At 51.5% G+C, this 24,497-nt stretch overlaps 12 protein-coding genes across 12 annotated transcripts; 6 read left to right on the top strand and 6 right to left on the bottom strand.

Moving 5' to 3' along the window:
• Positions 1-379: 379 nt before the first annotated feature.
• HO173_011673 (uncharacterized protein) lies at positions 380-1,271 on the top strand (the record flags this gene model as incomplete). Its single annotated transcript, XM_037313552.1, has 2 exons — positions 380-545; positions 610-1,271. 2 exons carry the CDS (start codon positions 380-382, stop codon positions 1,269-1,271), a joined length of 828 nt encoding a protein of 275 aa, XP_037159640.1.
• A 305-nt stretch (positions 1,272-1,576) lies between these two features.
• On the bottom strand, positions 1,577-2,449 carry HO173_011672 (uncharacterized protein; the record flags this gene model as incomplete). Its single annotated transcript, XM_037313551.1, has 1 exon — positions 1,577-2,449. One exon carries the CDS (start codon positions 2,447-2,449, stop codon positions 1,577-1,579), a length of 873 nt encoding a protein of 290 aa, XP_037159639.1.
• A 72-nt stretch (positions 2,450-2,521) lies between these two features.
• Positions 2,522-2,987, bottom strand: HO173_011671 (uncharacterized protein; the record flags this gene model as incomplete). Its single annotated transcript, XM_037313550.1, has 2 exons — positions 2,522-2,729; positions 2,797-2,987. The coding sequence occupies 2 exons, from the start codon at positions 2,985-2,987 to the stop codon at positions 2,522-2,524; spliced, it is 399 nt and encodes a 132-aa protein (XP_037159638.1).
• Positions 2,988-3,364: 377 nt separating this feature from the next.
• HO173_011670 (uncharacterized protein) lies at positions 3,365-4,934 on the top strand (the record flags this gene model as incomplete). Its single annotated transcript, XM_037313549.1, has 2 exons — positions 3,365-3,716; positions 3,793-4,934. The coding sequence occupies 2 exons, from the start codon at positions 3,365-3,367 to the stop codon at positions 4,932-4,934; spliced, it is 1,494 nt and encodes a 497-aa protein (XP_037159637.1).
• A 42-nt stretch (positions 4,935-4,976) lies between these two features.
• HO173_011669 (uncharacterized protein) lies at positions 4,977-6,591 on the bottom strand (the record flags this gene model as incomplete). The annotated part of the gene is made up of 2 exons (XM_037313548.1): positions 4,977-6,212; positions 6,349-6,591. The coding sequence occupies 2 exons, from the start codon at positions 6,589-6,591 to the stop codon at positions 4,977-4,979; spliced, it is 1,479 nt and encodes a 492-aa protein (XP_037159636.1).
• A 774-nt stretch (positions 6,592-7,365) lies between these two features.
• Positions 7,366-8,445, bottom strand: HO173_011668 (uncharacterized protein; the record flags this gene model as incomplete). The annotated part of the gene is made up of 1 exon (XM_037313547.1): positions 7,366-8,445. The coding sequence occupies one exon, from the start codon at positions 8,443-8,445 to the stop codon at positions 7,366-7,368; it is 1,080 nt and encodes a 359-aa protein (XP_037159635.1).
• Positions 8,446-9,364: 919 nt separating this feature from the next.
• On the top strand, positions 9,365-10,986 carry HO173_011667 (uncharacterized protein; the record flags this gene model as incomplete). The annotated part of the gene is made up of 6 exons (XM_037313546.1): positions 9,365-9,553; positions 9,611-9,647; positions 9,708-9,793; positions 9,844-10,250; positions 10,308-10,375; positions 10,514-10,986. 6 exons carry the CDS (start codon positions 9,365-9,367, stop codon positions 10,984-10,986), a joined length of 1,260 nt encoding a protein of 419 aa, XP_037159634.1.
• Positions 10,987-11,270: 284 nt separating this feature from the next.
• On the top strand, positions 11,271-12,378 carry HO173_011666 (uncharacterized protein; the record flags this gene model as incomplete). The annotated part of the gene is made up of 3 exons (XM_037313545.1): positions 11,271-11,435; positions 11,580-11,605; positions 11,709-12,378. The coding sequence occupies 3 exons, from the start codon at positions 11,271-11,273 to the stop codon at positions 12,376-12,378; spliced, it is 861 nt and encodes a 286-aa protein (XP_037159633.1).
• A 701-nt stretch (positions 12,379-13,079) lies between these two features.
• HO173_011665 (uncharacterized protein) lies at positions 13,080-13,589 on the top strand (the record flags this gene model as incomplete). Its single annotated transcript, XM_037313544.1, has 1 exon — positions 13,080-13,589. One exon carries the CDS (start codon positions 13,080-13,082, stop codon positions 13,587-13,589), a length of 510 nt encoding a protein of 169 aa, XP_037159632.1.
• A 2,292-nt stretch (positions 13,590-15,881) lies between these two features.
• Positions 15,882-19,699, bottom strand: HO173_011664 (uncharacterized protein; the record flags this gene model as incomplete). Its single annotated transcript, XM_037313543.1, has 4 exons — positions 15,882-17,442; positions 17,493-17,622; positions 17,784-18,754; positions 19,437-19,699. 4 exons carry the CDS (start codon positions 19,697-19,699, stop codon positions 15,882-15,884), a joined length of 2,925 nt encoding a protein of 974 aa, XP_037159631.1.
• Positions 19,700-20,152: 453 nt separating this feature from the next.
• On the top strand, positions 20,153-21,120 carry HO173_011663 (uncharacterized protein; the record flags this gene model as incomplete). The annotated part of the gene is made up of 4 exons (XM_037313542.1): positions 20,153-20,377; positions 20,439-20,717; positions 20,770-20,901; positions 20,959-21,120. The coding sequence occupies 4 exons, from the start codon at positions 20,153-20,155 to the stop codon at positions 21,118-21,120; spliced, it is 798 nt and encodes a 265-aa protein (XP_037159630.1).
• Positions 21,121-21,646: 526 nt separating this feature from the next.
• Positions 21,647-23,060, bottom strand: HO173_011662 (uncharacterized protein; the record flags this gene model as incomplete). The annotated part of the gene is made up of 5 exons (XM_037313541.1): positions 21,647-21,857; positions 21,934-22,219; positions 22,311-22,377; positions 22,485-22,667; positions 22,980-23,060. The coding sequence occupies 5 exons, from the start codon at positions 23,058-23,060 to the stop codon at positions 21,647-21,649; spliced, it is 828 nt and encodes a 275-aa protein (XP_037159629.1).
• Between the last annotated feature and the right edge of the window lie 1,437 nt (positions 23,061-24,497).

Here is a 24,497-nt window from a genome sequence, read left to right as displayed (position 1 = left end):
GCACTGGCTCGGTTTTTGTGTGCTAGACTGCTTTAGGAAGTGAGATCAACACGACAGTTTCAGCCTGCAACATCACATCTGGAGTCTGGCTGCATCTTGGCGTCATCATCTATCTGTGGCCCAGCATCAATCGCTCCTCTCTCTGACAAAATCCTTCTCTCTGATAACACAGCAATCATGGGTCTTTGAATTGACCGGCCCCCAACCCCCCCTTCACACTCAACCAGGTTCTCAGTGTCGTTCTAAGAACGGGACTGAGAGAACACTGTCGCTACCCATCCATGGTACCTTGAACACTCATCATTTATCTCTTCGAAACAATCAATCCTTCGCCCATCACAGGCGCACATCACGCCTCCAATTCACCCAGTGATCAATCATGCAACTTAACCCATTCGTCACCCTCTCCCTCCTCCTCATCACCCTCCTCCAACCCTCCCTCGCCCAAACGCCCTCCAACTTCGCCTTCCGCACCACGAACCCGCTAATTTTGCAATTTAACACCACAATCGTTTCTCCCCAAGGGGAACTGTTGCCCGAAGCCGGTACGTCTCCGTCCTCTCCTCTGCCCTCAACCCCCCATTCCTCCCTACCGCTGACGGGCCCCAGCCGTCGCCAGCCCCCCAACCCTCGGCACCACCGCCGCCCTCCCCGGCACCTACCTGGCCGTCATGGTCGACCCCGGCGCCGGCACCGCGACCGACGTCTTCGAAGTCCTGCACTACCTGCTCCCGGGCCTGACCTCCCCCGACACCCCCACGACGCGCAACGGCACGGCCTTCTACCCCCTCACGACCGCCGCCCAGCCGCTCGCGCCCTATCTCGTCCCCGCACCCACGCCGGGCGACGCGCACTCGTACACCCTCACGCTGTGGAAGCAGCCAGATGGCTTCGCGGTTCCCGGCGCTTTTCTCCGCTACTTGCCGCTCAATGCGTCGAACCCGACGAATCGGTATCCGTTCAATCTGACGGGCTTGGTGGCGGCCACGGGGTTGGGACAGCCGCTCGCGGCGGGATATTTTGATGTGCAGAACACTACTGCTAGTGCTACGACGACGGCGGGGCATACGACTACGAGTGGGGGAGCGAGTAGTACGACATCGTCGTCGGGGCATAGTACGAGTGAGGGGAGCAGTACGGCGACGGGAAAGACGGTGGCGGAGAGTAGTTCGGCCGCCTTGATAGGTGCCGAAGGTTGTGTGAGTGTTTGGTCTGTGGGCTGTTTTGCATGGGCGCCCTTGGCGTTGGCCGGCGTTGCGGCTTGGATGTGAGCAGGCCGGAGAGGAGTATAGTGTGGGCATGGGAGGAAGGTCAGATGCTAGGCTCACTCTTTGCTTTCAATGGAATATTATGGTATGTTAATGGAAGCGGCGTTGATCTAGAGCTTAGAGCTTAGAGCTACGTGTAGCTACTGGACCAGTGTAGATCTGCTGCGGCCGCCATATAGGCGGCGAGTTCACTGCAGGTCAGCCGTCAACACCCCACCTATGATTCAGTCTGTATTTAAAGGGGTTGATCGACTTACTATTGAATTCCCTCCACCGGGCCATGTACCCCTGCGCCCTCGCAATCGCCGTCAACGGGAAGATGATCTCGGGCGGCAAACCACTAACACAAATCCATGAGTCCCTCCAATGCTAACGCCAAGTAACGATACCCCAATGCACTCGATCCACTGTAGGCGCTTCCAACGGAGGAAAGGGTGGAAGAGATGGAGTGCAACGTACAGCGCAGTATAGACAAAGCACCCAAAAAGATCAACATTCATCCTGATGTTCCTGCTCCGGAACCACTCATCCTCGCTCACGCATCGCTCAATCTCCTCCGCGACCTCCACAATCTCGAACTTGCGGCGCTCAAACCCGCCCAAGATCTCCTTCACAAAGCCGGCGCGCGGATCCACAGTCTCGTACACGCGATGGCCGAACCCATAGAGCTTCCCCCTCCCGCTCTTCACCTCCGCGATCAGTGCCGGCACCTGTGCTGTTGAGCCCACGCGCGCCAGCATGTGGTAGACCATGTCGATGGCGCCGCCATGCAGGGGCCCGTAGCCGGCGCTCAGGGCGGCGATGAGGCAGCTGACGGGGTCGGCGCGCGTGGAGGCCGTGTGCAGGAAGGCGGCTGTGGCGTTGGCGAGGCCGTGATCGGCGTATAGCAGCCAAAGTTTCTCGATGGCGGTATGCTCGTGTGTCGAGAGGGGGCGGCCGAGCATGCGGAAGACGTTGGCGGCGAAAGGGAGAGTGGGGAGAGGCGGCGTGAAGGGCGTGGAGGTGCGGTGGCAGTAGGTTACTGCGACGACGAGGGCGAGGGCGGAGAGGGTGGGGGTGATTTGGGCTTCGATTGTTAAAGGGGGGTTGGCGTATTCGTAGAGGTTGGCGCCTATGAAGGCGGGAATTGTAGTGGGGCGGGAGGAGAGGTGGGCCGATAGGCCGGCGAGGATCATGGTCATTGGGGGGGCGGTGGTGCTGGTATTGAGGAGCGTAAGTTGGACGCTTGAGCTGGGTACGGTGCAAGGGCGTGCTCACGGGAAGGCGTGGATGACGCTGAAGATTGTGTCTGCGGGCGTCGACAGTGCGGCTGCAAGCTCTGTTCGCAGCTGGGCTTTCTGCGTTTGGGACGGCAGATAGCCCCAGGTGAGGAGGTGGAGGACATCCTCATATTGTAGGTCTTTGTGGTAGAGTTCGCCGACGGAGTAGCTTCTGTAATGCAGGGTTCCAGTGCTGCCATTCCTAGATTCAACGCGTGGGTGTCAGCCCGGGCTGGGAAGCTTGCTGGTGCTTGTCAAGTTGTTCATACAGGTATGCAACTTCTGACTCGACGACGGCGGTGTTTCGAAGTCCTGGGTCAGAGATGAGCAGACCGGTATCGGCATCAGGCGCTGTTATTTGCTTGAAATGGGGTGCGTGAATTGCGTTGTGGGATATTGGGATCTCGTAAGTCTTTCTTGTACGGTTGTCAGTAATACTGAGCGAAGCCTTCTGGGTCATAGTGTTGAAGATTCAATTGAACATCGCGTCGTACGTGTTGCTCGCCGATTGTGGCTGTCGATGTCAGGTACCTCATCTGCACGTAATTTCTGAAATTAACTTGAATTTTCTATGCCGTGGCATCAGAATCGGTGGCCTTGTTCGGAGTAGCGAACGGTAAGATCGTAGCGCGGTAATTTGTCATGTCCATCAATGGGGCCATGAGGGGCACGTGCATTAGCGGTGACCTTTAGTTACAGCTTCGCAGCCACTTACCTTCGGCGTCTCCGTGATAATTGTGTAGTTGTGCAGACGGGTCAGGTAACGAATTTGAAAGCGATAGCGCAGAGAAGCCTGAAACTTCAGAGCACTTGTTTACCTGATTGATACTTATAGCAATGGCAACGAGGACGCCAAACGACAATACCCGCCAAGCTTACGATCAAATCATTATCGACATCACCACCTACGTCTATCACCACAAGCCATCGAGTCCCAAAGCATGGCTCCACGCTCGCACGGCGCTTCTGGACGCCCTTGGCTGCGCCATCGAGACCCTGACGACAAGTCCTGAATGTGTGCGCATGCTAGGCCCCGTTGTTCCGGGCACAGTAGTTCCCAATGGCTTCAGGTTGCCTGGTACCTCGTATCAATTAGATCCCGTCAAAGGAGCCTTCGATATGGCTATACTGATTCGCTATCTTGACCATAGTGATGGGTTTTATGGCGCTGAATGGGGACATCCGTCGGGTAAGTTGTCTCCCCGTGGTAGAGAACACCCCAGCGTATTCAATGGCTCGAACGTGAATTGATATTGATAATGGAGACAACCTCGGTGCCATTCTCGCCGTCAGCGACTGGCTCAATCGTACCTCCCCCAAAGTCCGCGGCAGTAATCCTATGGCTCCGCCCCTCACAGTATCAACCCTTCTCACCGCTCTCATCAAAGCCTATGAGATCCAAGGGATATTTCAAATCCTTAATTCCTTTAACGCCCTTGGTCTTGATCATGTCATTCTCGTCAAAGTATCCGCGACAGCGGTCACCTGCTGGCTCCTAGGCTTGAGCGAGCCGCAGACCCACGCAGCGTTGTCCCAGGTCTGGATGGATGGTCACCCTCTGCGAACGTACCGCCATGCGCCGAATACTGGCCCACGTAAGGGTTGGGCTGGTGGAGACGCCTGTATGCGGGCAGTACACCTATCGCTTCTCACCAAAGCTGGGCAGCCAGGAGCTCCTACTGTGCTGACGGCTCCGAGATGGGGTTTCTATGCGGCGACTTTCAAGAACCGAGTCTTCTCATTCCACCGCCCGTTTGGAACGTGGGTCATGGAAAACATCTTCTTCAAACTTATACCAGCTGAAGGCCATGCGATCTCTGCTCTCGAAGCTGTGCTGCAAATTAGTCGCACGATAGCAGACCTAGGGCTAGATGTTGATCAGGACATATCAAAAATCAGAGTCCGGACGCATGCTGGTGCCATTCTTATCATAAGCAAATCAGGCGAGTTATACAACGCAGCAGATCGAGACCATTGTATGCAATATATGATGGCGGTGACTTTTCTGAAAGGTTCGCTGGTTGAGTACAGTGATTACAGCGACACCAGTCTATGGGCAAAAGATCCCCGGGTGGACCGGCTGAGAGCGAAGATTGAGCTGGTGGAAGAGGAACGGTTTTCCAGAGAATACCTCGATGTTGATAAGAGGAGCGCCGCGAATGGAGTAAAAGTTATGCTGCGTGATGGCCGGCAGCTTGATGAGATCGTGATAGAGTACCCACTCGGTCATGCCTTGAGGCCAGAAACTGTTGGCGCTGTTGAGACGAAGATTCGGAAGAACTTAGAGCGAGCGTTCTCTCCGCGGGAGGTGGAAAAAATATTCCGATCGTCCGAGACTGAAGATATGCCTATCAAGGACTTTGTGGATCTTTTTGCTAGAGATAAAGAAGCACATGCAAAATTATAACACAGTTCATAGCAAACCCACAAGCGTCAACGATAAAGTTGCTTAGATTTTGGGTCGTACCGAGTGATCAAGCTTGAATGGCTGTGAAAGGAGACTAGTCAACGTGATAACGTTGTCGAGCTTCTCCAAATTTAACACTGTCTTCTCAATCGCAATCTGCCTATCTCTGGGTAGGAGATTAGCTGTGAGTCTCCTGTACTTCTCCACGATTTCTTCATTTGCAATGGGAGGATCTATTCCTCTCGGTTTTTCGACCACCTTCTGCAAACTTAGTCTGTCATCTTTGAACTCGATCGTAACGACCGCCCCCATCTCATAACTCAGTCGATCAAACCTCTCATTGTGCACGCATACAGTCTTCTCAACCAATTCCCATACCTCATCTCGGTCGAGCTTGCTCTCTTCGAATTGTTCCAAGAGAACCTCTTGGTCCACAAGTTGAACCGCCGCAATGTAGTTGGCGTTCATCTGCGCGCCGGTGGCAGTCATAGGTCTTGTGGCGGTCCAACCACAGTGCCCTATCAGCGGCTTCGATAGCTCGAGTCTGATTCCTTTAATAGCTTGCAAGTCTTTGAGCTCTTCCGGTTTCTCTTTCTGCATCTTCTCAATACATTCGACAAGACCATAAGCTCCGCCAACACAAGCATGAGTCTTGATCCGCACCTCAGCTGTATCCCACGTCGTGCCCAATCCCTTCGTGACCTCCTCAACCATGTACGCAGGCGTCCTACTATTTCCCTTGCTGAACATTGTCAAGAACCCACCATACGGCCTCTCAAATACCTTCCTGATTCCTTCGTAGCCGCCTTTGGCTAAGAATGCCCCGAGAAGTCCATTACGCGCCGCGAATCCATGCTGCATGCGCTTAATCATACCTTCATACTGCGCAGACATCAGCCCACACGCCTGCGTGCACGCGATGCCAACCGCATCCTCAGTTTGCCTGGCGCTCAGAGCAAACAATTTCGACGCTGCGGCCGCAGAGGCTGGGTGCCCGAATACTGTACCGCAGTGCCAGCCCATGGAAAGAAGTTCCGTACCGTAAAGGGCGCGGCCGGCGCGCGGCCCGACTTCGAAACCGACAATACTCGCAAGGAGGAACGTGCTGCCAGTTACGGGTGCTGGAGGCCGGGCATGACTTTGAGATTCTGAGGCGGCGAAAAGAGTGGGGAGGATGACGGATGCTGAATGGAGGGGGGCTTCATGGTGGTAGTCGTCCAGTTCGCAGGCTTGAATGAAGGCGCCGTTAAGGAGGGCGGCGGCCAGGGGGCCCAATTTCTAGATGGGCTGTTAAGAAATGGAGCACGAGTGAAGCAATGAGAATTTTATAAAACGCTAGCCTTCCATGCAAGTTTGTGCGATCAATATGCAGGGGAATGACTTCCGCTATACCAGTAAAGAATCGGAATCGTACATATGGATGTCCAAATATGGTAGCATTACCATTTGGCTCAAAAGCCTGCATACTACTAGCAGCGTGTTCAGACCATGGCATATACGCGCCAACTATGGCGCAGGCGAGACCGTCAAGGATGAGATGTTTGGCACGGGTCCGGATGTCTTCTGGGACGTCGTCAAATTGCAGATGATGTATCCATCTGCAAAGATGCTCAGTCGTTCCAGGAGCTTCAGGCCTCTCATCACTGATGGTGCCCATCTTGAGAAGATGTTATGCAAATCTCACAGAATGCACAGCGTAGTTGCTATGAGAAGGACTAAGTGCGTGAGGTATGGTAGATGTAGAGCAACAAGCGGAAGTTGATATGATCAGCCCTACGGCGCTAGCAATATCTACGGCTAGAGTTACCTTAGGTAGAATACTAAGGTACCTAAGAACGGCAGACAAGCCTAGGAGGGTGTTCAGAAAATGATGTCGGTTCTTGGCATGGACGGCTGTAGCACCCAATACAGAGTGGACAGTAGCCAAAGCTACTTCTGATTCATCAACCCACATCGCTACGACAATCAATGTATATCTCGAAGAGGCAAGAGCGAAGCTTGCTTACCAGCTATATACCTAGTCATCGTGGGCCGTATCATTCGTGAGGCATCGAAGGCTGAAGCTACCCGCCTTCTTCAATCTCATCGAAGCCTGCAGCTATTTGCTCAGGTCCGTTGCCATACTCGTACCGTCCAGAGGCGGGTAATGTGGGTCCGGTACTAACTTGCACCTTACCGCTCTTGTCAGAATTGGCACCTCATACTTAGTTCCCAGTGTACCTATATAGAACGGGATCCAGAGAGCTCAGGATAAAATCAAATCATCCTTTTTGAACAGTGTCAACATTTACCTGAGTAGGAGGTCCTGTGGTGCATTACCACCAATTATCCTGGTATGACCTACTGTCCATGGCTGACCAATTTCTATATACCCATAGCCTACTTGCTTGCAAATCGGCAAACATTGCTTTCCGGCCTTCAATCGACAGGATTAACACCAATTTCGAACACCACTTGCGACAGTGCTAAAGATGTCCTCCCACACGGGTAACAAGTACAATGTCATCATCCATATGTTCCAAGCCCTCCAATTATCCTTGTCTGCCTGGACATTCCGCATCGTGAGGGTTCTCCCAGCGATTGTCAATCCCACTGCCCCTGGCAACACATACCCCAAAGCATTTAGACCCCAATAAGCAGGGCATACGAAGCTCCATGCCGAGACCAGCAGCGCAATGCTATGTCTTGCCGTTACATCTCCTAGAAACAGAGGAATAGTCACCCGTCCCCTCGCGCGATCCCCTTCCTGATCTTCCATGTCTTGCACCTGGATCGTGGTGGTGACAATGGCAGCAATTATTGCCAGCCATCGGTAAGCGTCGACGTTCAGCGCGACTTGTTCGCCAATTGCAACTTGAGCTGCACCGGCGCCAAAACATGTAATGGCGGCAGCGTTCATCAGATTGCGTACGAGGAAGCTTTCGTCTGCACCACCGAGGTCATTGTACATGTAAGAGCCAATGATAGCGATGATGGTAACGGGGAGGCCTTGAGGAAGGAAGAACTTGGTGATTGCGAGAACAGATGGGATAGCGATGAGCAGTAGTCGGCGGGCTCCGAACGTTGAAATGCGACCGGAAGGAAGTGGCCGCCATGGTTTGTTGAGGCTGTCTTCAAGGACGGAGCCAGGATGGCGTTGATTGGCGATGTCAACGAGGAGGAGGGTGAGCCATGTCCAGGAGAGGACGAGGGGCAAGCGGGGATACAGGTCGGACAAAGACGGTACGGAAGAATTGGTAGTTAGGGAGGGACCAGATACGGCTGTCAGGATGGCGAAGGCCGTGGATGGAACGACGATGGTTTTAAAATCGCTGAATGTAAAGAGCCAGAGGGTTTTGAGGCAGTATTGGACCAGAGTTTCATCTTTGCTATCATCTCTGTTGTTTTTTATCTGCTGGGAAGATTCGCTGAAAATGAAACTTGTCCGTTTGAGCACGCAGGGACGGACACACACGGGATTTGGAATGTTTTTATGCTTCTCTGTCGCATCACTCATTGTCGGGTCCCCCATATTGCATCTAAAGTCTCGATGTCCTTTTGGCGAATGATTTGGACCATTCTAGACGATTTAGGAGACCAATCCGGCCCAGCATCGCTGTACAGCCTACCCTATATCAAGGAGACGGAGAGCCCACGCAACTGTCATCAAGCCCGCTAGCCTGGCCACCACAGCCCTAGGATACCCTCCAGAAGGATAAACGTAGGTACGGTAGGTACACCACCTTAGGGTACCTTAGGTACATGTATGGTGATAAGGTAGGACACGTCACGTTTGCGCAGTCGGCCAAAATATCGGCCAATCTGTTCGGCCCGCCTCGGCCGTTGATCTAGGAAGCATCCAATGGCAGAGCGGCACGGTCAGCGCTAGTAGATTAGCCTTGCTGATAGGTTCGCGACGTTGCATCAGCTCGACCCACAGTCCTACACCGACCATTCAATTTCGTCCCAAGATAACTCTTCAAAAGAACATGCATCCTCCGAAACACCTTCGGCTTTCTAGCACATGGCTGCAGCAACATGGCACATAACAATGCACAGTGACATCGTCTCTCTCACTGTACCCGACCCACCCACTCAGCTCTTTGCTGCACGATGCTGCAAGCTTTCATTCATCAGCCAAGTGGCATCCTCATCCCTCCACACCTCGCCCCTGATCAGCTCTTGCCATCGAGCCTGCCCATCAATCTCAAACTTGGAGGAACACATGGCTTTCGAAAGTGCTGCAAGGCACAGCTTAGTTGGGGTCCGCCATAGAGAGAACCCTACAAGCCTATGACGCGGCCACCACCAAGGCTTTCGGAGCTTTTTGCGACCTTTCCTTTCTTCTCAGTCTATCCTGAAGACATGCGCCTAACCTTTACCCCTTGACACCAATCCAAGCGAAATCATCGGGGAAGTGCAATCCACCTTGGAAGCTTGCGGTGTCCAACATGGCTGCCATAACTCCAGAAGTTCGATTGCAGCTGGAACACTGGGGCGATGACAGAGGACCTTCGATCATCGCCGCAGCCAGTATCTTGATGATCGCAACCACTCTTTTCGTAGCATTACGGATATGGGCACAAAAATTGGTCAAGTCGAGTTTCGATCTTGATGATTACCTCATTGTTGGGGCACTGGCAAGTCTTGCAGTCTTCGGCAATGGGATTCCCTCAATGTTGTTAATATACCTTTAGCTTCTTTGTCTTGGGCTTTGCGCAACTACAATAATATGTGAGTGGCAAGATGCTAATTGGCTACGCTATTAGTCGATCTCTCATTAATGAATAACAGGCGTTCACTACGGTATTGGGCAGCATCTGGTCCGAGCGGTCAAGACCGATTCTACTCCACCAGACAAACTGGTCAACCTATTCAAGGTAATTGCATTATTCCTCGACGATATCCTTCAAATACTGACTGTAATAAGGCTATTTGGGTTGAGGGTTTTCTCTGGGCTCTGGAGATACCACTCGTCAAAATCGCCATCCTGATATTCTATCGTCGGATATTCACAGGGAATCAACGATGGTTCAAATGGGCCTTTTGGATTATGCTGACTTACTCTATACTCTGGGGAACTGCTACTTTCATAATTGTCATTGTACAATGTGTCCCAGTGCCTTTTTTCTGGAATCGGGCATATTCGTTTTATGAATTGGATCCTCCTGACGAGGGTTCATGCTTACAGACTCGTCCAAGCCAAGTTCCATCCGCTCTTCTGAATTGTATTGGCGACTTGATGCTATTGCTTCTTCCTTTCCCGGTGCTTTGGCGACTTCAGATGAATTTGAGGCGCAAACTTGAGATAATGATCATCTTCGGACTGGGAGCATTGTAAGTCTCAGTGTTATTTCAGGAGAGGTAAAATTCGACTAACTTCAGTCCTTTTAGCGTGTTGGGGGCTAGTATCGTTCGACTCCGGTTTATTTGGCTTGACGAAAATTCCGCGGACCCTACTTGTAAGCTCTGTCTACTCCTTTTCCTCTATGTATAATCGCACGGGATATTTGTTTCCACATGGTCAACCACCCATGTGCTTAGACCTCATACGCCTGCAAGACGTGAGAATTTTGCTGACACTACTTTTCATGTGGTAGGGGACGATGCCGAAACTTTAGTCTGGACCCCAGTAGAATGCTGCGTCGGCGTAATCTGCGCCTGCATACCCTGCATGGCACCTCTTCGGCGCCTTGTTGGCGGCGGCACCGCCAAAAGCGGCTACAGAACCACTGGCAAAGCCAGAACAAAAGATATTCCCCTGACGACTTCGCATACATGGCCCGGAGAGCATTCAATTTTTCATAGCGAACATAGTAAGAACGACGAAGAGAGCGGCGAGTTCGGTGAAGAAGGCTGGGCATCTAGGATGGAGGCTGTTACAACCAAAGTTGGAGAGCCAGGATCGGAAACTCAGGTATATGCCCCTCCATACAGGAGTGTGGTTGTCAATGGGGCGTCGGCGGACCCAAGGGTGAGTGGGATCAGGGAGGAGGTGCCTAGCAATCAGATCAAAGTTAGTAAGGATCTGACGTGGTCGGAAGAAACGACGAGGGAGGGGGATTCATGTTGATGGGTGTGATGATATGTAATAATATAAAAAGTAAAACACGAGCGCGCAAAATCATGTTCAGCCTCCTCAACATGGGGAAGTCCACGCCGCCTGGTGTGTATTCTTGATTATCCCATTGGCTTCTTGCATGCATAAAGTACCTTAGTAACCTATCACGAAGTTCTCCAACCGAAGACTCTTTCGAAATACGCTCCAAAACTTCTGCCATTTCCGACTCAACCGGTTCTCCTCCCTTCACTGAACATTGTTTCTTTATTCGAACCTCAGTCCACCCAATCCTCGGTATGAACTCAAAAGAAAAATCCGACCACGACGCCTCCGGAGTCGCCAAATTTCTCACGACAGACCCGGCCGAAGTCGACAAAAAGATCAACGAACCCATCAAAAAGCTCCTACAGGAATATAGTCACATACCGCAGGAGACGACGGTGGGACATGTTCTTGAGCTGGTATGCATATATACCTGCCTTCAGAAGCATCTCCGATCCTATTGCGGGGCAGGAGAGGGGTGATGGCCCCACCTTCTACCAAGAATCTGCTCTAGACACAACCGGCATTGAAGGCGCTCCCATAGCTAATCTCCTCACCCACAGCGCGACCGTGCTTTCGCCATCTTTCCGTGAGTCGTTGCTCTCAATCGAACGAAACGAACAAACAAGAGAAGAGGGGCCATAGACGGAAACCCGCGCAAACCAAGCGCTGACCCTCCTCCCTCTCCTTAGCTACGCCTGCATCGGCCAACTACGCTTCCTCAACCTCTCCCTCCGCACCCACCCCGCCTACCCACAAATCCTCCACCGCCTCACCAGCACCCCCAACACCACCCTCCTGGACCTAGGCTGCTGTTTCGCGCAAGACCTGCGCCAGCTCGTCCTCGACGGCGTGGCCTCCGACCGCCTCTACGGCATCGACGTCGACCGCAAGTTCATCGACCTCGGCTACGACCTCTTCCTCGACCGCAGCACCCTGGACAGCCACTTCCTCACCGTCGATGCGCTCGGCCCGTCCGCGGCCCAAGACCTCGCCGGCGTGAATGCCAAAATCGACATCGTCTGGGCCGCCTCCTTCTTCCACCTCTTCCCACGGCCCCGACAGCTCGCGGTCGCCAAGACGGTCGTCGCACTGCTGAAGCCGGTGCCCGGGTCCATGCTGCTGGGCCGGCAGCTGGGCAGCGTCAAGCCGGGGGAGTATGATGTGATGAAAGACGGGCGATGGCAGTTCCGACATGATGTGCAGAGCTGGACGGAATTTTGGGAGGAGATGGGCCGCGAGACTGACACGAGGTGGAGGGTTGAGGCCAGTCTTGACGAGGTAGATTTTGGCTACGCGCAGAACAGGGAGTGGGGCGATCCCGATATGAGGCGATTGTTGTTTCAGGTTGTAAGGGAGTGAAGGGGATGAACCGATGACGATAACGATGACGATGAGGAGGAGGAGGCAGGTGCGATGGGACAGGCGAACTGTGCTGTGGTGGAGGCAGATATATATTCCTTTACCCTTGTATAACTATTTTGTCAAAAAGCAGGTTGATTGATGTGTGTGATGTGTACAGAGGTAGGCACTAAGAGCCTTGGACAGCGTTAGTAGTAGCCCTAATGCTACCTTCGGAAGGCGACCCTGTAGCAGTGTATCCTATAAATTTCTCCTTGGAGCGCATAAACTGAGCTTAGAGACCTCTTTGGGGCCTGACAGGTCCAGGCAGTCCTCCAGGAGGGGCGTTATCCGAGATCTGTCTTGGCGTATAGGACTTTGCATGCTGATTTCCTTAAGTCTTTTAACCAACCCTGATCTTCAACATGCCAGATAAGTTCAGTAGCATCTCTCCCAAATGCTCACATTCACGTCTTTGTATACCTGTTTCACCGATCAACAGTTCCTTGTTTCCGAATACATAGTCCCAAGATTGGGGCTTGCGATTGGTTTACCGGCGATGGCGAGATATATGCGCACCGTATACTGTTCTATCTTATCTGGTGCGCCCTTACGCAATAGACGTGCTCTGCCCCGTATCGAACCTCCTTCGTACAACAATAATCCGCCTAGCCGCGCTCCCACTTACACACCTGCATTCCAAACCCAACAGCTAACCGAAGATGCACATCCTCCCTCTCCTGACATTTTTCGCACTCACCATATCGTCCACTGCTCTTCCCCCTCTACTCCTTCCTTCAAACCCCCCATCGGCGAACCCGCTTCCACTCAACGCGACGACCCTATCTCGGGAACCATGGCCCGACGTGCCCTGGACCTATGTCATTGACGAATCCGTCTCCATATCCATCGAGCACTACGGCCGCCACGTCTGCGCCGGAGAGATGTACTGCGAAGAGCGCGTCCGGGTCGCCATGAATGAGATCGTGCGGATCGTGAATGCAGAATACATCGCCGGACGCGGGAAGGTCAACTCTTTCACGAGCGACGGGGTAAACTTCTGGATCAGACAGGAGACCATGGTGCCGAAGATGCTGGTCGAGGAGCTGGTCGCTACTCTGCGTTGGGTGACGCTGCGTCATGGGACGACGGAGGTGTCCCACGCGGGGCTTTTGGACCGTGGGAAGTTGGCGGCAACGTTTGAGTTGACGTTTCCGGGAATTGAAGATTGAGGGAGAGTCGCCACAGTGGGACTGGGGGTTAGTGGGTCACATGACATGCCCCTGTTTCATGGCCCTGTCGGTACCCCTGCAAGGGGTAGGAGACAGGTGTCCAGTACGAGCTATAGCCACCTGTTTTGCACCTGTCAATGGCTCTTCGTTCGATTTCGTCTCTTTCAGAGCCATTGCATACTTTTTGTCCCACCCACCCACACCTGTACATAGCTAGCTATCATTCCACTCCAGGTCTATGCCATAGGCATGGGAGTTTTCTTGCGCTGGGGTACGAGAAATATGCCTGTTCAGGCCTCTATTTGGGCCTATTCAGGCTTGCTATCCCCGGCGTGAGACGGCCCAACCACTATCTACACTCTATGTGGGCCCCTATGCGTGCATATGATGCGTGTTTTTCATGAATGGGACAACTAATGGTTTGCGTTCTTGGACACGCTGCTCGACTGGTACGGCATTCACAGGCTAGGAAAGTGCATAAGAGTCTAGCCGAGAATGCGGATCGGGATCAGAGATATATATGAGTATATGTAGTCCTAATTATAAGCATAGAGGCCGATACTTCTGCAGTCAGGATAAGGTACAGGTGTTCGTGGAGACTGTGGTATAAGTAAGAAGAGGCAATCGCCGCCGATTGGGGAGCCGCCAGAGTTCGGCCTGGAGAGAGAACTTTGCATCGTTCGTCACGTTGCAGTAGTCACACTTGATAGACGTTATCAAGTGTAGCTACAATTTGTGAGCAGAGTGATAAGTACCTCAAAAGATACATAGCTATGTCAGTCTTACGGGTATGAACCTGGGTAGGTGCATCCTGGATCATAGCCTGCCCGATGAGTGAATGAGTACCCGTATGCTGTTGGACGATGCTGTAACTGAGCGAGCAGCAGATTCGATCAAGGAGGAATGGCGCTGATTCAATTTCGGTAGTCTATGGGAATGACATTGAAGGATTGCCATGTATCATCCAAGCTCTCTGAAAGTATCTTGAGGCTCAGTAACTATGATCAGCATTCCTGAATGAGCTGTGAGCCGTTCTACTAGAAAGTACGCTGTCAAATAGTGGAAAGATAGGGAGTAAACGATTTGCGCCCAGTCTACCCTCTACCCTCTTTTATCCGGACATTCGATCACTTGCTTGCTGGAAATTGACCAAGAATCGCCTTATGCCGGCCTCCCCTCCCGCCAATCACTCCCGTGCACCTGACAACCTTTGGCTTCTGTTCAGTAGTATGTCAAACGTCGACATTCTCACAAATCTCGCTTTTGGTTTCAGTCTCACAACCAGAATCGCTGCCGTGTCGGCTCCCAGTGTGCTTGCCCTCCCCCGTCAAAGAACAGCAAAGCAACTCTTGTAAATCGACACAGCTTTCTATGCTAGGTTCTAGTCGAGAACCTGTGTCCTGGGAATTGCCCGAATTGTGGAATAAGGGCTGGGATGCTCCGTGATGGCGAGCTGAACTCCCCATCCGTCGGATTTGTGCGCCCTGTTGGGGCCAGGCGCGGACCTGCGACTCACACGCCGCTTTCTCAAGGTACAAAGACCCTCCTTCCCTTGCTACTCTTCCACTCTTCTCCCTCGTCCATTTCCATGCCAGCCGTCGTCTCGCTCGTTCATGGATCTGCAACCCCTTTCCGCCGACCACCACCCACTGCCCATCGCCAGTCGCCATGCCTCCACCCTACATGTGACGATTCTGTCAATCGCTTACGCACGGATCGCTGAAGATCGCCCCCTCGCCCTCTTCCGACCTGACTCGGAAATGGTGCACAACTGCAAGGGAAAGAGGACGTCGAAGTGTGATTGTTGAAGCAGGCGTCACACAGTCGCCTCTCTACCACCTCGTCTTCCGGCCTGTTATACGTCCTTGCTACTTCGCCGAGTCTGAGCAAGAATTTGGGTTTTGACCATCTCTAGCATTGCGGTCCCTTTCGTCAACCATGGACGTATACTTTTGATGGCACTGCCGTGTTCTAGGATCATCGGGCCCAAACGTCTTTGTAAACCCTGCCAAAGCTTTCAGATAGAGAGTTGATGCTTCATCGTACAGTTGTTCAAGGTGATATGAGTTGGCAAAGTTATACATGGTCGACAACGTAGAGGGGTGATTGTTTCCCAGCACCTTCTCAAATCCTTCCAGCGCTCGTCGACTCATCTGCTCGGCCGCCTTATAATCTTTCTTCCTAAGAAGCACTACTGATAAATTGTGGACACTGCTTAATGTGTAGGGATGCTCGACTCCCAGCACCTTCTCCCTTCCTTCCACCGCTCGTCGACTCATCTGCTCGGCCGCCTTATGATCTTTCTTTACACACAGACAAAGCAAGTAGGCCCCAAATCGTGGACAGTGGCCTTATAATGTTGCTAAAGGGACGTTCCACTCCCAGCACCTTCTGCATTCCTTCCTGCGCTCGTCGGCTCATTTCCTCGGCCATCTTATACTTTCCTTGTTGTCGAAGCACTAATGCCAAATTATTGACACTGAACAATGTGCTGGGATGCTCAACTCCCAGCACCTTCTCAAAACCTTCCAACGCTCGTCGAGTCATCTTCTCAGCCATCTCATATTGTCCTTGAATCCCAAGGATTGTTGCAAGTAAAGACAGACTATGCAGAGTCTTAGGCGCATCTTCCCCCAATCGTTTTTGATTGATATTGTGTGCTTTGGAGACTTCTTGATACGCAAAGCCAAATCTACCCTGCGCACCATGAAAGGTCGCAACATTGTATAGAAGAGCGGCGCGGTATCTCTGATCATCATCCTTTGATACGTAGTCCCAATTCAACACCGCCTGAGCATGCGCCAACAATGATTCACACGTCTCTTTGTTTTCATATTTACCCTGCGGAAACTCCTTTGCTAACAGCTCTAACGCTTGACTTACGTAGTTCGCTTTCTCGTTCCTCTGCTCGAGCCAATAGTGCACCGATGCTTGCACAAGTGGGTGTATGGCGTATATCTCTCCCCCAATCTCTGCAGTAATCAAAGCGAATCCGTTCAGCGTACCAATGGCAGTCCTGAAGTCCAACTCTCTCCCAATTGACCGTCGTACTAGCTTTTCCGGGATCCGTCGTGGATCAAGCATCGCTACGAGGGACAGCAACTTCGCCGCCTGAGGCTCTTGTGTCAGGATCTGATCGAAAGAAAACTTCCATGTTCGAAAGACGGAATTGGGAAAACCACGCTGCCTCCGATGATCTTGAAGCTCATGACTCAGAAACTCCGTTAGGTCCTGCTTATCTGTTTCAAGGGCTGTTAGATAGCTTTCGACAGTCATCCCATTGTGATTGATGAAAGCTACAGCTTGCGTGATGGCTAGTGGAATATGTCCCAAAACTTCCAGCAGCCTTTCTGTACTGGACACGTCGAAAAAGTCCGCCGCTCCTTTCACTTTCGATCGCAACAGGGCTCTCGCCTCTTGACATGAAAATGGCGGCACTTCCACACACAGTTCTCCATAGGCAAGGTCCTGACCAACACGTTTGTCTCTTGTCGTAACAAGCAATGACTTCTGAGGATTCAAAATGCTAGGAAGATAGTCGATCAAGGGTCGATGAATTTGCGTAACAGTAGCAGGTGATGCATGAAATTCAGTCGAAGCGAAAATGACATCTGCATCGTCCGCATTATCCAATATCAGGAGCCACGTACGGTCGTCCTCTTTGAGCCATCTGGAGACCAGCTCACATGGATCGGACTTCGGATCTTCGTATGTAGGAAGTTTCAGGCTACGCGCAATCTCATGACAGGCCTGCAAAATTGTACCAGAGCTGGCGGCGTACACCCAGAAGACATGACTCTGCGGTCGAGACTGCCGAAACCGGTAAGCGTACTCGATGGCGATCTGAGATTTCCTGAAACTTTTGTCAGTATCTATGAGAGCTCGTGTGAGAGAACAAAATACCCAACACCTCCAATTCCACATATTGAAGCACGGTGATGCATGTGAAGTTGCTTCTCAATCTGAAAGAAGATGTCTTTTCGCTCAATGAAGTTGGCATCTCTTTCATATGGCACGGAGAAGAGAGGTTTGACTAAAGTCGACATGGGAAAGATCAGCGCTATACACAATTTATCTGGTGACTATTGAGAAGACAATCTGGCTATTCCCATCGAGCTCTTTCCCTCTTAAAATGTGACCTCCACATCTGACCTGCTCCTCCCAAGGGCCATTGTGGTATAAATGTCTACTCACCCATCTCCGCAGTCGCCGTCTGCGTGCTGGCAATCTGATGTGCTGGGATAATTCCCAGAAGTTCCTTGGCGTACGACGCCGCCGCGACCGCCGCGTAACCTTGCCACATATCGTTTTTGTGTGAATCCGAGTAATCGCAGATACCTCGAATAACCACGCACGGGAAGTCGTTCATGAGCCCTGCCGCCTCCATCTCAAAACATAAGATATCGTGCTTTTTGATTAACCGATCGCGAGCAATCGCATCTTTCATCAGTGTGTCTGCTGATGCGATAAGGCCGTAGTGCACCACCGGCTCATCCAAGTCATGGAGCCGCTGCGATCGGTGGAGCACCGGAGGAGATGCTTGGTCACAACAGATCTCACACCTATCATCACCGCCTTGATGAGTATAGCTTGACTCATATAACCGATCGTTCTCTACCCCCGGATGTTGGTATTTCTCTCCCAATCTTTGGTTTTTGGCAACCATCTTTCGAACCGACTCAGCAATGTGATTGCCCTTTCTCTCGTGGTATGCGCTCAGCTTGGTCAGATTCGTCAACAGAACCGTCGGCGGCGAGTTCAAAGACCCAGTTGACACAAACTCCATTTCTTGAACCGCCTTGCCGAAGTTGTAGGGAATCACACCACCCTCCTTCTTCACTGGACAGCCGACCACAACATCACCAAGTCTAATATCGTGCTTATCGCTTGGCGCAGCCCCTCCGATGCCGACCATTAATCCAACGCGGATGGAATCGAAGCTGCGCAGCATGTCTTTGGCCACGCTAGCGGCGGAAGCAAGACCGTACCTTCCTTTCGGAAGGCATGCGATGACGATGTAGTGGTCGTTGATGCGACCAAAGGTGTATGCGTTGTTGTCGTGGGGTAGTGCTGTCTGTAGAGGGGGGAGTTCCTCGTCCAAGAGCTCGCAGGCTGCCACATACTCCGTCTGCAATGCACAGATCCATCCCACGGTATAGAGGTTTCTTGTGCCATTAGAGCCAACGGGGGCTCTGTAATATAGCGCAAAGAGGCCAGCAATAGGTTTTGAAGTAAGAAGAAGACGAGGACAGAGGAGAGACGGCGTGCGTAAGCAAGACACTAGAGGGTGGTTTACTTGGAGTGAAGTGTAGCCTCGCCGCTTGTTTGAATCAGGCTCTCGGAGCTTCGAAAAGGGGGTCTCTGATAGGACCGGGTCTAGAACCTTTGGAGCTGCGGCTCATGCTTGGGAGGGGTGGGACCCATCTGAGCGTTCGAGAAAATTGACCGTTCACCTACTCGCTGCACCTGCTTACGTGCGAAATTGACGATCCACTGCCTGATTTTGCCTTGTCTGAAGGACGCCTGAAGAAAACTTCGATATGCAACCACTACGAGTCCGCCATGTTGCGGGAAGCAGAATTTCAGAGATAAGGTACATGCTGACCGAGGAGACACAAGTTGAAGGTGATACTATACAGGATAAAATCAGTCTAAGCTTGCGTTACAAATGTATAGCTACCAGAGAGGCGATAAAATGCATGTCCCTATCAACCTTACGTGCAGGACTGCCTCAAGACTCTCATCTGGTGTCATTGTCGGGCACCGCCGCAGCAATGATCAAAGATGATCCCTCCCCTGCGGAGCACAAGAGCCTATAGATCCGCCACTGCAGCCTTGTAGACTTACAGGATGCATTGGACCATGTTCTTAAGAGAGCATAGATCCACAAAGCCATGGAATTTGTTCGGTCCCCTCAGCCTGACACTGACAGGCTGCTGACCGATTTTGTCGCTGGTGAACGCTTTCGTAATCTCGTCAATACAGATTGTATCAATGCAGGACTTGAGCACCACCATATTCCCAATGAGTTCCATGGATATCCTTGAACAAGGTACGACGCTGACCTTCCGCTGATTACGAATGTTGACTGGCATTAGTGGAGGGAACATGGCGCAGCACAAGTGCGACAGTAGAGGACGGTCTTCGGTCTTATCTATAAACATTACCGAGGCACTGGCGACACGTGCTAAGACATTGTTTAGACAAAGCAAGAAGCGAAGCCATGTTGTGTCCGTTACACGCCTCTTGCTAGGCCTTCGCTGATCGAAATAGCTTTGCTACCTCAGAGCCCTTCCTAGCATCGGCTATCCTTCGACAAAACCTATCCGCTCGATACACAATACCTGATTTGTTCTGGTCCAAGAGTTACCAACGTTCTAATGGATTCTTTGGTTGTGGAGATTCGTACAATGAAGAAGGTAAAGTCAAAAGTCATGGTATTGTCCTTTTCTAAGTAGTGTAAACCTCTACTAACGACCGGTGCATACACATGGTTCCGATTTATAATCAAGCAGCTAGTAGAAGCCAGAGGTATCCAATACCACAACTACGAATGGTATGAGATGGCATTCTTCACGAAATGGACTTCAGCAAATGTACATGTTGTTCTCTGCTTCGACGTCCCTCAGCATCTACGCGATGGACTTCGAAACCTTTTATTGTCGCCGTCAACAACGCTTGACCCGTCTGATCCTTATTCGCTTCATGCGATCATCCTTGGAGAAATCATCAACGCCTTCGACGCCTCCGTCTGGTCTATTCGAGACTTTGTGAGGATGATTGAAGTGGTAAAGCTGCCACCACAGCATCTTTGACACGAGGAACCAACTCAAACTGATATGTCTCTAGAATCGGCACGGCGTTGCCCAACAAGCAGCTAGTTTCCCCCTACTGCATGACTTCGCACGGCATGCGGTTCATTCCTCGGAAACACTTGACGTTGCAACAGAAACAACAAAAAGCATCCTTTGCCAACACGAGTGGTTCTGCAAAGTGCTCCCTTCGGACACGAAATCCAATGTCTCACGGCGGACAAATCAGGCACTCAGCTTTAGGGTTCAGACGTTGCGGAATTTAAGTGCACGATCTAAAGCTAACGAGGCAAGACTGCGCAACGAGATAGACTTGGTCAGTCTGCATCCGAGTATCTCTCGAATCCTACCTCAGTTGACCTCGGCAGGCCTTCAACACCATCACGCAGTATGACAGCAAGGTCATGGTAAAGATGAGCGAAGCAGTACGGAGAGATAGCGCAGCAATGAGGACGATAGCAGTCCTGACGTTGACCTTGTTGCCTGCAACTTTCGTTGCTGTGAGTGAACCATGGTCGTTCCGCACCAGACACCGACTAACTTTGGGTTGCCTGCAGGCTTTATTCAGTACAAGCTTCTTTGACTTCTCTCCAGCTACCAAGACTCAGCAGGAATCCTGGGTAGTATCCGAGAAATTTTGGGTGTACTGGGCTGTCTCTCTCCCAGTGACCATCGCCACAGTCGCGTCATGGCTTTTGTGGCAGCACAGAACCAGCTGAGTCTATGATACTTTCGGCCTGGTACAAAAGGCCTCTTCTTTACTCCTAAGGAAGAGTCAGTGGTACGACGGTTCTTCATTTCATGGGGGATAGTGGCGCATAGAGGTGCATGGGGGTGCATGGGGGAGTCAAATCTAGCGGGACAGTATGGAGAGCACCCCTGCCATGGTCATTGGAAGGTGGATCCTTGGAAGCATGCTCTTGTAATGAATTGACGGCACAATCAACTCCTGATATCGCTCGTGTTGAATGATTTACTGCATTGAAGATTTTCATTATGTCTGTATATGCTATGCAAGCAGCCAGAGACCGCCAGGCATCGCACCAGGCTCTACTTGAAGCCCCCCTAGCATCTGTCCAGTATCGACCTTCGAAAGAGTACGCAATGCAACTAAAATTATACTCCTAGACTCAGGCCCACAACCTTGCCACCGAAGAAAAAGAGGACATCAGCGAAGTGGGATCTACAGTCACCCACTCTCTGTAAGTTTCTTGCCTCAACTCTGATATCCTCCTCTTCCCTCCCCTAGGCAAAGACCTCCTCCTCAGTGCCCACAAAAGCATCCTCATTCGCATTCTCATACCCGCTGTCACAGAATCCGCCCTCGCTCTCCTCAAGTTTGACGTTGACTTTACCCTTTCCGTACTTAGCTTTCTTGCTGGGCGGTTCGTCCTCATCTTCGGAGTCAGACTCGTCGGATTTGAGTTTATCGTCCTCGGAGTCATCGGTAGCATCGCTGCAAGCATACAACGTTAGCGCCAAACGCGAGAGCGGACCAAGTCCCCCGGAAAGGAAGGTGCGGGGAGACATACTCCTCGCTCCTGCCCCGATTCCCACGCTTGCGCTTCTCACCGGCACCGCCGTTACCACGGGCAGAGACCTTTCCTCCTTTGCCAACCTGAGCTGGTGCAGTAGCCTTTTTGACCGCCGCATTGGTACGAGCGGTAGCGCGCTTGCGTGGTGTCCCAGCTGGACCGGCACCGGACTTTGCCTTCGAGACACTGAAGTGGGAAGCGGCGCCGTTGTCTTTGGAAGTTTGGCGGATCTTGACCAAGCGTTCGCTAATGGCGCGGGGACTGGGCTTTTCGAAACCCTCAGCTGCGGGTTGGGAGTGTTAGTATTCGGTATTGTTTCGGAGGAAAGAGCCAAAGCGGTAGTAGGAAGCCTGGAGAAGAGGCCGGGGACTTACGCCATACTGCGGAGATTGCTACAGGGTTGACGTTGACTTGGGAGGTTTCGAGGATCTTGAGGAGGAGCTGCAGGTATGTTAGCTTTACAGATGCTGACCCAAATGTTGGTGAAGAGGAGAATGGTATGAGAGTGGAGAGTCGGGAGGATGATGAGAAGGTGAGCGGAGACTCACGATCTGATCAATGGCTGGAGTCCACTTGATAGGCATTTTTGCTGTCGATGGTTTGGACTTTGGCTTGTTGAAATTTGCGCTTGAATTTTGGAGGTTGGGAAAGCGGAAGTGAGAGCGAGTCTGAACCTTTGGGGAGAGTTTGAGTGATGGAGAAGAAGCACGACGGTGTTTGAGATGATTAAGCTTGTATTGGCACGTCAGCTATATGGATTCGGTCCAGCTGATGTGCTCAAAAGATTTTGGTTTGGAGGATGGCCTTGGATGAAAGGGAAAGAAGAGTTGTGGGTTTGAGGAAGTGAGAGGATGGGACTGGAGGAATCACGAATGAGGAAAAGTGAATGCGCTAGAGTTGTTCCTTGGCTTTTGGATGAAGAAGATTCTATTTAGGCAAGCAGATACACTGCCCCTAGATCAAGAACGTAGATAAACCGACAGATGATATTCTCGAGAGTGGTAAGTAGAGAGACTGTTCTTTATGTAAAGGTTTCCACGCACCCTAGTTGGCTCGAACCTCAATGTCCACACTTCGACAATCTTGAAAACCCAGATAATGGTATGCTTAATGCTCTTTATCATCAGGCAATCACTCGACGCGTGTCCACGGAAATTCAGACGTGGCAGACATCTTGGGGAACACCACGCTCTATCACGTTGCATACAATCTGCAAGCGATGTCGATGAGATGTCGTTAATAGTGCCGAGAAGGGACCCTGAGATTCGACCATGAACTGAAATTTCAGCTTCAATGACATAGCAGAACACCTTCTCTGGATGTTCGCTGCTCATACGTAATTAGATTCGTCGATATTGGTCTACACTCCTGCTTCATAATGGAAGCTATGCAAACATAATATAGCATACTATAAGTTCCTATAAATAATCGTAATCATCGTGTTACTATTACAACGTTCAATGACAATCTTACTATCTCTGAAATCATAAAGGATAGTACCAAAACCTTTTGCTTTATTTCATCGCGGGCTCGCGATTTTGAGCCATTCATCTTCTATCCCCTCATGCCTTTGCCATGGAAATCTCACCTCCACAACCCCTACACCCCTCACTTCTTTTAAAGGCGCCAACATCCTCACTTCCGCCCCCTCGTTTGTCGTACACCCATCACGCTGAATCCACACCCGAATCTCTCTCAACCCCTTCAATTCTTCACGAACAACACGCCAAAAATCTTCCCAGATTGCTTCATCGTAAGGCATAAAAGGATGCAAGATCTCAGCATCCGGGCCCATGTACCCATGAACCGACCAGTTCAGATGGAGGACTCTGATCGCAGCCCGGCGTTGCGGCAGAATGGTACAAGTGAGAGCTCGCAACGCGGAGGGATTGGTGAAGGAGAAGGTATTGCAGGAATAAAGGAGGTTGACTGCTTCGATATAGCTAATCGTAGGCTTCATCAGCCATCGAAGCGCATAATACCAAACACGAACTCTTCCCTCTCTGGTATGAAACACGAACAGAGAACCGCACATGCTAGAGGTTATAGACGAAAGCAACTCACATCCTTCGACACGTCAAAAGCAACCCCAACATTCCACAATTAATGCCGAAACTCCCATAGCAAACACTGCGATATCCCATCATCTCATAGCAGCCCTTTACTTTGCAAGCATCCATGCTCGCGGACTCGCATCTCATGTGGCCCATTCTGCGCGGCCTCCACCCTACATGCAACATATAGCCACCCAATACCTCTCTGTAAATGATCTCTCGCAGCTCCAGAGGGAGTTTGAAGAGGTAACCTTCGGGCTCTTTGTTACAGAGTGCAGAAGAAGATTCACAGCTTAAAAAGCGCGGTCTATAACTTGGCGGAGAGGGTCGCTCAGCTTCAGCCTGCGTACTTTGAGACACACAGTGGGGCTTCTCCCTATGGACATAAAGGGGTGCACGGCAAAGGAGGCCAGGAAGCTGTACGAGGAATCGCAGGATTTCCTCCATGGCTGTTGCAGACAGGTGGAAGAAATAGAGGGTAGTGATACGGGCCAAATCTGAGGACAA

This window comes from Letharia columbiana (assembly GCF_014066305.1).
Source record: "Letharia columbiana isolate WasteWater2 chromosome Unknown Sc0000065_s0, whole genome shotgun sequence".
Taxonomy (NCBI): domain Eukaryota; kingdom Fungi; phylum Ascomycota; class Lecanoromycetes; order Lecanorales; family Parmeliaceae; genus Letharia; species Letharia columbiana.
This window is presented reverse-complemented; position numbering and strand designations above follow the sequence as displayed.